Source organism: Mytilus galloprovincialis, chromosome 1 (assembly GCF_965363235.1).
Source record: "Mytilus galloprovincialis chromosome 1, xbMytGall1.hap1.1, whole genome shotgun sequence".
NCBI lineage: Eukaryota > Metazoa > Mollusca > Bivalvia > Mytilida > Mytilidae > Mytilus > Mytilus galloprovincialis.
The window spans coordinates 59,302,469-59,315,980 of NC_134838.1; the positions used below are offsets into that span (position 1 = coordinate 59,302,469).

A 13,512-nucleotide genomic window follows, 5' to 3' on the forward strand; every position below is an offset into this window, starting at 1 on the left:
GTCTTTCGTAGACGAAACGTGAGTCTGGCGTAAATACAAAATTTAATCCTGGTATCTATGATGAGTTTATTTATTCAATATCCTAATAGCATGAGTTTGTATCCCAATGAGTGAAGAACAAAACGTTAACATTGCTGTGCTGATATTTAGAGTTAATTATATTTTAAATTTAATATTTGCATTAACCCCAGAAACTTATTTTTTCTTAATATATTTACAACAGATGACAAGAATCAATAGCCAATATCATTCTAACATGTCAAATGATAACCTACATAAATATAAATATATAAATAACTCTGGTCTGTTGTGGTAAGGTTTATTCCTCATAATATATTTAACATAATACAATACGTTCATCAAATAAAACACATGTCTAAATTGACAAGTGATATGTTTTAGTGAGCTTTTGCTTTAAAAAATTTAGTATAACTCTTATACATGTGTTTAAAAATAATTGTAACTTTCTATTGGAGGTTTTTGAAACTCAAAAATGATATCTTGCATTCACATCATTACTGACATGTACACAATTATCTATTATGCAAGCATATTAAGATTAAACTAGCTACCAGAATAGACATCATGTTGATAAGTAGATGGATGGCTTTAGCTTTTTGATGTTGTTAATTGCTGCCTCAATGCAGTATATTCAAGTCTCCTTTTATCAAATGAGCTTAAAGAAATTCATTATACCAAAGAGTACTGATCAGGAGTCTTTGTTGATAATCTTTATGATTGTACTAAATTGTTGATGCCAATACGTTTGCAGTTTAAAATATTTTGGACCAAATTCTGCATTTTTTTTTTAAAGTATCTAGAAATATCATTTCTATTTTATCAATAGACCACTTTCGAGTTGGTTGCATTTCCATCAAAAACTTCGATTTTTGTGTACATCATTCATGCTTTTAAGGGCATCATCACTTGTGATCCCTTGTTGAGCGAGTGGTTAATGAACATGATGCTATACTGCACGATTTATTCGACAACTTAAATATATTTTAATTGATAATCAGTATTGCTGTCATTAGGGAATTGTGATTAAATACATAACAAAACAAATATCTTAAGTTTATCATGCATAAAGACGATCACGAAGATGCTTGATGAAATTTAATAGAGTAGGGATACAGGCAATCCCCTCTATCTGGTAAATAACCTCACAATGAAAGCATGACTTGCTACCTAAAATCAATTGTTCCAATTAGGGACCACCAAATGACAACACTATTAGATTTCTGTGCAGAGGTTTCAAATACATTTTATTTAACATTCATCAAGAATGTCATTTGAAAGACGATTTTAAATGCTAAGTAAACTAAAACATATAAACTGATGAAAATAAATATTTATTGTCATTTGTTTCCACTATTTTTACTATTTATTTACATCAGTGATTAAAAAAATCTGAATTACAATTTGTAATAATATGGTAATTGTATAACAATACATTGATTATCAACTTCTGATTTGAACAATTGATAGAGCTAGATTTTTCTTATAACTACTTACCATGATATATTTAAACAAATATAAAGAAGGAGTGGGATAAGTGTCATAATTGATCCAAACATTTGTACATGTGTTTTAAAATTTTGGGGTCCAAAAACCAGTTGAAAAATGACAAAAAACTTGGAGCATCATTTTATATACAGTCTTTGTCTTATGATTATGAATCGTTTTTTCATGAAAATTGTTCACATTAACTTATACTTTGAAAATTGCAACCAGATGCTCCACAGGGCGCAGCTTTATACGACTGCAGAGGTCGAACCCTGAACAGTTGGGGCAAGTATGGACACAACATTTAAGCTTGATACAGCTCTGAATTTGGATTGTGATTAAATAGTTGACACAACATAGGTTTCTGACACAGAATGAATGTGGTCTAAAAATTTAAACTTAAAAACTTAAAACTTTTAAATTGGACATTTACCTATTATGGTCCAATATCCAAAATCTAAATACATGGTTAGATTCAGCATATCATAGAACCCCAAGAATTTAATTTTTTATGAAATCAAATAATGTTCAATTTTAGACCCTTTAGACCTCAATTTGAACCAATTTGACAACCGGGCCAAATATTAAAAATCTTTTTTACCCTTGTCAGTCAACTTACTAAGAAGTTAGTCAGCGAATTAATTATCCAATTGTTATCTGTGTAAAATCTCAAAAAATACACACAAAATGTCATCTCATACACAACTTTGCAGAATAAACAATGTAATGCATCACTATAGGTCTCTCCACATTAGCTCCATTGTTTTCTAGCATTCAGATCTTCTGTGATTGTTGTCTTTGGTCACATCATAGTGCCATTTACTTTTGCTTCATTTGTGTACTATCTTTTAAAGGGAAGCAATGATTGGGACATTTTCAGTAAAATGAGTTCGGCGTCACTGTGTTCACTTTTGGCAGTAAGTAATGAGATCGTGTTATGTCTACTTCCATGATATAACTATGCTTGGATCAGTCTCTATCTTTTCTTCCAGGTCCTGGTGACTTAATCCTGAAATTAGATATACAAATATTAGCTAATAATGTAATAAATTCAATGGCTGATGTCTCCTATTGTTTAAATATTTCAAAATAACTCCAACTGATATATTACAACCACAGAACAGATAACAAAAACTATTTGTTAACTAAAACTTGTAGCTATTATAAATGGGTACCACCACAGAGGTACCCACTTTGGTATACAAATAAATTGTGAAGAGTTATCCAATAGAAATATAGCCTATACACACATCAATCAAAAATGCTTGACCTTTCAAAGCAATTTTTTTTTACCCAATGCATAGTCGAGTTTAAGTGCGATTCCTGCTGATAACATTTTTTTTGCGTAATGTTCTGTGGATAATTGTATGTACAGTAACTTCCTTTTCCTCCTTAGAGCATAAAATGGTTTGTTCCTCTTCAACATATGCCCGATATTTCACATTGTTTTAAAAGGACAAGATCAATACAGTTAAGGGCATACGATACAGTTTTGATCCTGTATTTACAGTTTGATGAAAATTTCCATATAGGCTAGTTTTTGCCTGCTTAAATCAAATATGTAATAAAAAATATACCTTCATGTGCTACTTTTTGAGTTAAATGAGGTCGAAATTTTGTATATTTGCTCAAAATTCGGATTTGTGGCCGTATTTTCTCTTTCGAAAGAAAACCATAACTTTTTTGTTTTAAAAGATAAACACAAATTGTTTTTTGTTAGATAATTTATAATTTTTGTATTTTATAAGTATTCTAAAAAATTATGCATTTTTTATTCAGAAATAACTCATATTTATCAAATGGTCATGAATTAAGAAAAAATCGTATTTTTTGGCTGTATATTTATCAAAATTAAAAAAATTCCTCTATTTACAGTTTTATAAAATTTAGTCCACATAATTTCCGTACAAAATGAAACAAAATGTCGTTTTAAAAAATAGGGGTTTTTGCACTCGTTTTCAAATTAAATCAGTTTGAATGATAAAAAATAGTCGAAAAATGCACCTTTTCCCGATATGTCATAGTTTGAAGTCGCGAAAATAACATTTTACGTTAGCAACTTCATTACCTTCCCTGTAACTGTATCGTATGCCCTTAATAGAACATGAAATTTATTTGTAGTCATTGAGATGTTGCATCAGGTTTTTTGACAAGCTAACATAAAAATTAATCAATCACAGATTGAAGCAAAGTGGAATAACTATCTTTGAGGCTTATTTGATGCACTTTTATTCCTTGAAATCTGTATGCTTTTGTGTGAAAAGGCTATAAAGAGTTATCTCCTATACACTTTATATTTACTATTTCTGTACAAAATATTCACTTACAATAAATTCCAGTTGACTACACTTTTAAACAGTTTGACATTTTAAAATCCAATTTAATTGTAAGCCAATTTTCAATTTTATGACAGTTAAACAAATGAAAACCAAGTATATTCCATTCATTTTATGGATATATTAAAGCTTTTTACTGCATTTTATTGACTGGATTATTTCTTTTAAATGTGATAACACTGAATAAAAAGGAAACAAATCTTTATTCAATAAGATGCTTTTTTTCTTTTAAATTAAAAATGCTAAGAAGACTATCATCAGCCTTTTTTAAAAACTCAAATTTATTCATTATTGTATGTGTTGATGTTTAAAAATAAAACTTGATGTAGAACATTCCATCTTGTATTAAATTCAAACCTTAGGTTTTTATCTGATAAGGAACTGTGCTTATAATAGGGAGAAAAACAATGCATTTCACAGAAGTCTTAATTTTAACGTTGACTTAGATATAAATTTGTAGAAAGATGTGGTATGAGTGTCAATGAGACAACTCTCCATCCAAGTCACAATTTATAAAAGTAAGCCATTAAAGGTCAAGGTACTTGCCTGTTTTTGAGCATATTTCGTCATAACTATGGCGACCATTAAACCATGGATACAACTGTTGTAGTTTTACAGAAGTCATAACATCTCCAGGAAATTTGATTGGATATTTTTGTAGACGTCGAAGCAATCCTTTCATCAAACCAAACTGGATCAATTTTCTACATACACAAAAAAAATCAGAACAAAACTGTATGGAATATTACATTAACAGCACAATAGAAATATCAATTTTAAAATGACCAATCAAGCATTTTAGTACAACTAATTATGAAAATACTGCATGACATGGTAGTATAAGTTGCTCAGGTCTTCAATTAGTCCAGCAATTCTCAAAAAGAAGCTTTGTCAAGATATTGTCTGTTAATCCCCTACAAAGGCAGCTATACCAGTTAGAACAACTGATATTAATATGTAAAAGTTAAGGATTAGTGGATAGATTTCTTTTTTATTACAAAATAAAAGGTTTTTGTTATTATCTTTTGGTCAGATTAGCAGTATACAGTACTCACCTTTCATCAATTTTTAGTGCATGGGGATTGAATCTGGCACATATATCCTTCACTGTAACCCCTGGTCCTAAAGAACAATAGATAAGGAAAATGTCCCGGAAATTTGGGAGTTGTAAACTACCTAAAAATATAGAATTCTAAATTTGAATTTCTTGAACTTTTTATAGATATGAAAAAAACTATGTAAAAACTTCAAATTTATTGAACCACAAATTTATTGAACCACTATTAAACAGGGAGTGGGGCTATATAATCTCCATGGAAATGATACTTACAAATGCCAAACAGTTTGCATACCAACTATCATTGACTCAACATTAGTAGTTCATCTTAAACTAATACATGTATTGATGTAAACTAAGCAAAAGTTCCAAAGTCAATAGACCATGACTGAGGGGGCGAATCACAAACTAATACATGTAAACTAAGCAAAAGTTCCAAAGTCAATAGACCATGACTGAGGGGGTGGGCCAAATATTCTCCATGAAAATGAGATGTGCTAATACTTCTACAACTGAATACCAATTAACATTGACCTATCACTAGTGGTTCCCCATAAACTGACCTAATCACCAACTAATACATGTAAGATAAGCAAAAGTGTCAAAGTCAATAGACCATGACTAAGACTAAGTCTGAGAGGGTATGGCTAATATTATATCCATGGAAATGAGATGTGCTACTGCTAATACAACTGCATACCATATATGATTGACCTACCAATTGTGGTTCACCATAAATTAGACCTAATTTCAAACTAATACATTGTTGAAGCCACCAACGCCACAGCCGAAAGAGCATACTTATCTCTCTCTTTTTAACTCTGTCAATGTAAGACAAAAGTGATAAAAAAGAAATACTTATGAACCCGATCGTATTGATCTTTCTGTAAATAATCATTACTTATTTTGAGATATGCTATGAATTATAAATGCTTTTCTACATTTAAACAAATAGTAAATAAAAAGTTAAATCATCAGCTTCCATTTATTCATAGAAGTAAATAATATTTGGCCATGTTTAACATTATCTAACAAATATTATTCTATAATAACATCATAATTGAATGGTAGTTAATTGAATCATTTATATATCTTTACAATATTAATTTTCATTAGTTTTCAAATCATTTACTATAAATACAAAAAGTATTTGAACTTAAAAGACTTATCAGTGCTCTTTTATCGTATACCTTTGGTGGTGTAATGGTAAATCAGATGGGTTTAAAGATATGACATGAGGGTACCCAGATTGCACATACGTAAAAAAAAAAATTTCACCTACGTTTATTTATTTTCTAGACAAAAGTTTCCATTCTTGGTTTATTTTGTAGATGTATTTTTATTTACTACATAGTTACACCAATTTAATTTTGAATCCATATTGAATGATAGAAATATATGTTTGAAGCGACATTCAACTATTAATGATTCTGTAACAAGGAATACCTGAATTGCAACATGATGCTTAAATTCACATCCTTAAAAATTGAATAACAGATGTTATGTTTTATTTCCTCAAATATATTCAAAACAATTTGACATTGGTGGATGCTTTCTATTCATTTCTTACATTTTCTTAAGAAATGAATGCTTGTAACATAGATTATTTGCTCATTTTTAAAAGTTGACTGTTTTGTTTACAACGCATGGCGCCTTTTCTGTAGATTTTACAATTCCAGTGAATATTTCGTCTGTTGATATATTCTGCGAGTGTTTTGTGTATATTTATATACATTCACCTATGAGAAAAGACGTTTATAATGTCAAATCATGAAAATACAGATGGTTAAGTCTCAAAGGAAACTTGTAATTTTCAACAACATTTTTGGTCTGAAAAGGTGCAATATGGGTACTCAGATCAATTTGGGTAGTGACATTACGTTTTCTGCTGCACACCAATATTGTGATTCATTTTGGTAAATTAATAATCATCCTAATGAATTATAGACAGTTTTTTAAGAGTAAATGGATGAAAGACTTACAATAGCAAACTTCTGACCAGGTGAGCTGATAATCAACAGAAACTTATATTAAAGAATAATTTTAAAAATCATAAGTAAAAATTCCAACCTTTCTTTGCTACAAATTTGATACATTCTTCTTGAAGCCTCTTGTTTGTGTAAAGTGTCTGTATGTCAGGACGTGAGGTGTAGACATTGCAATACTGCAAAAAATGATAAAAAAAACAACATTAAATTATGTTGGTAATAGGTCAAACCAACAACTGTATGCTAAAATCATGAAATTCATTTAATAGTATTGTAATGCAATTTTCATTATCATGATCACTCATCTAGGCATAACATCTAATTTCTAATAATCGTTTTTGGCCCCACCCCCAAATTTCATTTAATTTGTCATTTTGTAAGTCTATACCATAGACCTTTTGAAAATAGTTCAATTTTGGGTCTAGTTCGTTTATTCTGTTGCCTAGCAACCAATAGTTAAACTCATCAAATATGATTATTATACAGCTTTAATATATCTATATTTGAAATTAAACCTGTTTAGCATGTAGTGAACTTTAAACTTGTACACTATTTAAATATTACATAATTAAATGCACATGTTTGCCAAATTCACTGTTGTTTCTCCCTAGCAACACATCTGTGCCCATGGTAACTGCAATTTGTTTTCTATCTTACAAGATTCAATTTCAAATATGTTGCAACAGAAAGGCAATTTAAGATGCAAATTGTAAAATGTAACAAACTCCAAAGTAAATGTTAAGGGGAAAAGCAATATTAAAACATCAACAAATAAAACAAAACACCGGGTATTGCTGATATATACAGATTGTGCATCTAGTGCCTGGTAGGGTCTCACTTATCAGCGACAAGGAGAATAATATAAAAACAAGAACACATATTTAGCGCTAAGAAATTTTAATATTAATTATCTAAAATAAATAGATACAGACACATGCATTAAAGGGTGTTTTTAAATGTCGGTGTATTTCCATTACAGTAGTTATGGTTCAGATAGGGGTTGGGGTTGGAAGTGGGGGGGCACTTTTATTTACAAGGTGATAGGACGTGCCTCTGGAATAGTTCACCTTTTAAAGCTTAAAATAAGTAAAAAGTTAAGAAAACTATCAGATAATTATGATAAGGACAATAAAGTTCCCATAACTTCTTTGACTGTCAACTTGTTTGGTGTTCCCGCTGTGTCTTTATCAACCAATTTTTCTCTTTTGACACTTAAGTATTCCTCTTTTACATAAAACCACATGAAACCAAATCAATATGGGAAAAGGTAACTTTTTCCTACGCAATATATGAAAAGGTATATATTTTTAAAATGTCAAACAAGGTGAGGTAACAAAACAGCAGCACCCCCCTATCAATTAAGTATTGAAGTACACCCCCACCCCACCCCTCTAGACATATGTAGAGGATCGTTAGGGTTGACTTTTCGAAATTCATCTTATTTTTATTATCTTTATTATCTATTTCAGACGTCCAGATTTATAACCATATCATTCTATAGCATTACAAAACTGGTACATGCTACTATCTCAAATAAATCTGTATTTTAAAAAAAATTCTATATTCATTACATATTATTTGTTTTATTGTAGTTTTTGACACTGTGACTAGTTTATCTTTCGCCTTCACTAATCTTAGTGTCGTATGACTTGGTCTTTGATTAATTATCATGACAATATTCATTATATATACATCAAAATACTTGAAAACAAGAATGTGTCTTTAGTACATGGATGCCCAAATTGCAACACTAACAAAGGCCAGAGAATCCTGAATTGGGAAAGGTGCAAAAATTTGCAGGCTTAAACATGTTATTTTAAGATCTCAAACCCCATCTCCCTTTATCTCTAGCCAAAGTAGAAAAAAATCAAACACACAACAATACACACAGTAAAACTTAGTTCAAAAGAAGTCTGAGTTTGATGTCAGATTAAACTACTTTGACCGATAACTTAAACCTGAAGCAGGACACAAGGACAATCGGACCAACAGACAAACGGACGCACAGACCTGAAAACATAATGCCCATTTTTAAAATCACACTTTATTTTTACAAATGATTATAAAACTATTCAAAACATAACCTTTAAAAAGGTAACAGACATTTTAGTTTCTTGTGTACAATTTGGAAATTAGTATGGCGTTCATTATCACTGAACTAGTATATATTTGTTTAGGGACCAGTTGAAGGACGTCTCCGGGTGCGGGAATTTCTCGCTACATTGAAGACCTGTTGGTGACCTTCTGCTGTTGTTTTTTCTATGGTCGGGTTGTTGTCTCTTTGGCACATTCCCCATTTCCATTCTCAATTTTATGTAGGATGCTTACAGACATCATGCACTTGTTTCTATGCATGGGAAAGTCAACTAACCATATATATATGCATGTATATACGGATATATGGATAGTCTATATCTACCATATGCCGTTTCCGTTCTCTTACCATCAAATTTTCTAGAACTTGTTCTCTATGCTCATTATCAACAAAGACACATCCAATTGGAATATAGGTAGTTTCATTTTCAAAATAAATTTTGTGTTAATTGCCAATTATGTAAATTCAAGCAAAATAATCTTTTAAATTTGGTCCCCCCTCCTTTTCCTAACATAAATCATGGATCCGACCCTAAAACCAGAGAGAGAAGATTGGCCCATTCAAACACCAGATTTTGAATTGATAATTAGCAGAAACATAAGAAATGTACAGTTTTTGTTATATTGAAGGTCTATCTAAAATTTCATAATTTAAAAAAAAATGTCCTTAAAGTTGTTATTGACTCCCTTATGTAGTTTATTACTTTTGGATTTTTTAAAGACATTTAACTAGATATACTTACGGAAATAATATTAGGAATACACGTTACATTCATAAACAAAAGAATAAAGTTCCTATAGGCATAAGAATGTATAAACTAAACTTTGTCAGATGAATAGGTCTAATTTGGACGGCAAAGTTCAGCTTTTTATTGCTCCGATTGGCTATGAAAAATATAAAATAAACTATCGCACCAACCTTGCACCAAAAAGGTTTTTTATCCAAAGTTTAATATGTATGAACTTGTCAAAATGTTAAAATTTCTAATTGGTGCAAGCATGGTGCGGTGGTCAAAATTTAAAAAAAACATCCAAATTTCTGTGTTTTTGCTTATTTTCCAATTATGACGTCATTTGCACCTACCATTGTGACGTCATTGAACCTTTATTTGTTAGATTAAAAACTTCTTTTTTTAAATCATTGACTCATATTCTAATAATTTATGGAGAAAAATCTGCTCTGTTTAAATTTTTATTATTTTGTAAATCTGGGGCCATTTTAGGCCATTATAGCCCCTACTCCTTTGTACTGTATTATAATTGTTAAAGGGAAACTTCGCAAAAAAATCAAAAATTGATATTATGTTCAATCAGTATAAAAATGCTCAAATTCATAGTTATTAAAGTTTTATTCCGCTAGATAAGCGACCACCATCGATTTTAAATTTAGAGTATCAATTCTCTGCGTTCGGCCATTTTGTCTTCTTTCCCCGATTAATAACAACAATATGTCTAAAAACCACAAAGGAACAAAACTACAGTAACCGATGTAGTCGTAATTGCGTGTCGATATCTTGTCAATCGTACGGTTGTTTTATCCGACTAACTAACTTGATACGGAAAATCTTCTTATTTTTTTAAATTACCATGGTCTGTTGTTTTTAAACTGTTAATATTGGAATTAGGTAAAAAGTCAAAGTTGAAATCATAAACAAGTGTTCCGTGAAAATTGTTTTCGAAAATCTAATTTGTTCATAATTCTTTAAAGTAATAAACGTTTTTCAAATAAATTCTTATCTTCCCTCATCTGATCACCAGCATGGCTAAAGGTATTACTTCCAAAGGTATTGTGAGGGGTGTGAGGTGACACGTCCAGGTATTCAAGCGATTTCCTGTCGGGCTTGCAAGTTCATGCATCGTTTCACCTCTGCAGGTATTGATCAGTGTACACGGCGGATTACTTATAACTTTCCATTTTGAACTATCAGATGTATAATATACAACTCTGTCTTACTTGTCATTACTAAACTCATACGCTTGTTTATAAATAACATTTCTGGTGTAAAGAATATTATTCATAAAAATATAAATAATACCCAAAAAATAAGATTTGATGAAATTAAAATCTATTTAAATATTTTTTCCTAGGGTGAATTTGGAAAAATGTAATATATACTCATTATCAATAGTGAAGGACAGATTGGAACATACCAGAAATATTGATTTAAAAAAATGTACGCACTTGTCGACGATTCGTTTATAGGACTGGGTAGAATGTTATGGAACTATAGCGCAATTTAAAATATATACATGTATACATTAAACATAAGAAAAAAACATATATTTTGAATAAATTGGGGTAAAAGTTTTGTAAATAGACTAGTCCACGTATGCCAACAGTATGTAATCATCGAATGTCGATAGACTATTGTATACCAGAAGAAGAAGAAGAAGAGAACCAATTTGATTTAAATACAGGTCGATGTATAATTTGCTTTGGTTCATCGAAGTTGTGGACATAGTATAAAATCACAGATTTATATTTATTGTTCTCGAACAAAGGAAGGAATTTGTCATCACAATTGTTATATATGCCACTGGACGAACACTAATTATCCCCAAGGGATGTGAATATTTTGCTGGGAAACTAATTAATTTCGGGATTTATTTTCTTTCTTGGTATTCAAGAGAAATATGACATTAAATTGGTTCTGTCTTTTTTTAAACATCGTTAAAAAGATGTGTGTCTAAGGTGAACGCCACAAGAACCCTGTAATACTAGTACGAGAGTATAGCATGTAAACATTCCTTCTCAATAATATGGTTGTATTGGAAATCTTTTCATACAGATTGACAACTCATGGTCCGATATGCATGTAATATTTGCCACATGACGCCCATAGTTCTTTCTACCATCATCATCTTATTCTTTGATATTGCTGTAAACATCGATGGTTCACACCCAAACAAAATGGGAGTAATGTACCTTCAGAGCTTCTCCGTGGTATACACTTGTGAAAATTAATATATAGACGAAATTTCTGTATTGAAATGAATCTACATCTTCAAATAACGATTTTGAGTAATCACCTTACAAACCAATATAAACGTATGGCAAGATATAACCATGAAGGAATTTAGTTTTTGTCAGACGCAAGAACTCATCACTATCATAAACGTATACGTATATATGCATGCAGTTTCAAATATCAAGAACAATCGGTCGATGTCGATAGTCCGTTTTCTAACTGTTCAGAGTTAGACATGTCACTTGTTCATTCTTGGAAGCCTTCATATTCCCCTTCCAACGATGGGAACTCTTTCTGGTTGTGTTGACTATAAATGCTTGTATGGTAATTCTGTCGTTTATCTGTACAAGTGGTTGCATTTCCTCTACTTTCCCAACAAACAAACTAACGAAACGTTACTAGTCTGCTTCTCTAGAGCTCATCCTCTCATGGCGCTTATACGTCAGGAAACTTACATGTATACTAATAATGATTGTTTCAAGAACAACGATGTATGGACGAACTATTCTAAATTCGTCAATATCAGTTATGCATGACTAAACTATAAGTTTTATTACAACTACTGTATTACTTATTTGGATTAATGACGGCTATCATGTTCAACATTGCACAAATATTATCATAGAATTTTAAAAAAAAATGTACAAAAATCCTCAAAAAAAATAATGTCTTAGCTTAGATCATTGGTTTTTCTCACAAAAAGTTCGTGTAAATGATTGTCAAATGAATTTAACTATGTAAGAATGAAATGTTAAAAAGAAACTAAAAAAAAATCATGCATGTTGTATGTTGTATTTTTTTTCAATTAAAAACTTTAAAATTGCGATAGTTTTATGAGCATTAAACACAGCCAGATTTGAATACAAGTTAAGAAATTCCGGTAAAGTCAATGGTATATCAAATTGGGAAATATTGCATTTAGTTTTCATTAAAGATTAAAACTACTATTTTTTACTTCATATTTGAATATTTACGCCAATTGCCGCTAAGAAAGTAATCCCAAATTGTTTCCTTTTATTTTTATACACTTTCGGAATTATGAATCTGAATTTTATTTTCAATTAATTTACACAATTTAATTATTGTATCTTTATTCTCATCGTGTATTAAATCTTAGTGTATTAAATACAGCATAATTGTTCTAATCCTTTCTGTTTATCCTTTCCAAATAACAACATTCATACCTGTGTACGCTTGAACTCACACATGCGGCTAAATAGCTACAAGGTAAATGAATTGACCTCAAGCCGAGAAATATACAGTGACCTTTTACAAAATAATATACACACTCTGCTCACACATTAGTTGCATTGAAATGATTTTCAAAACAATAACGGTAAATAAACTGAAATATTTTCAGTTCAATATCAGTAAAAATGTTCAATAAATATTGTATGAAAAAAATCTCAACAATAATTAATGAAATTTATTCGAAAACATTTACCAGAGATAATTTTATAGGAGTTTAATTCATTCAATACAAAACAGTATATGCATATTCATTTTCGTTCATTCTTATATTGTGGTTAATAACTATGACCATTCATCAGCTGTGTGCTTTT

General features: G+C 30.4%; 1 protein-coding gene across 2 annotated transcripts in view; it reads right to left on the reverse strand.

Moving 5' to 3' along the window:
• Positions 1-305: 305 nt before the first annotated feature.
• The window catches only part of LOC143080014 (GATOR1 complex protein NPRL2-like), a 33,131-nt gene continuing 19,924 nt past the window's right edge, over positions 306-13,512 (reverse strand). For both annotated transcript variants that reach the window (XM_076255665.1, XM_076255659.1), the window contains exons 8-11: positions 6,970-7,063; positions 4,898-5,018; positions 4,389-4,546; positions 306-2,515 (exon numbers count right to left, since the gene is read on the reverse strand). In XM_076255665.1, the coding sequence (XP_076111780.1) occupies positions 2,448-2,515; positions 4,389-4,546; positions 4,898-5,018; positions 6,970-7,063 (441 nt within the window). In that variant the 3' untranslated portion in view covers positions 306-2,447. The remainder of the gene's footprint in view (positions 2,516-4,388; positions 4,547-4,897; positions 5,019-6,969; positions 7,064-13,512) is intronic.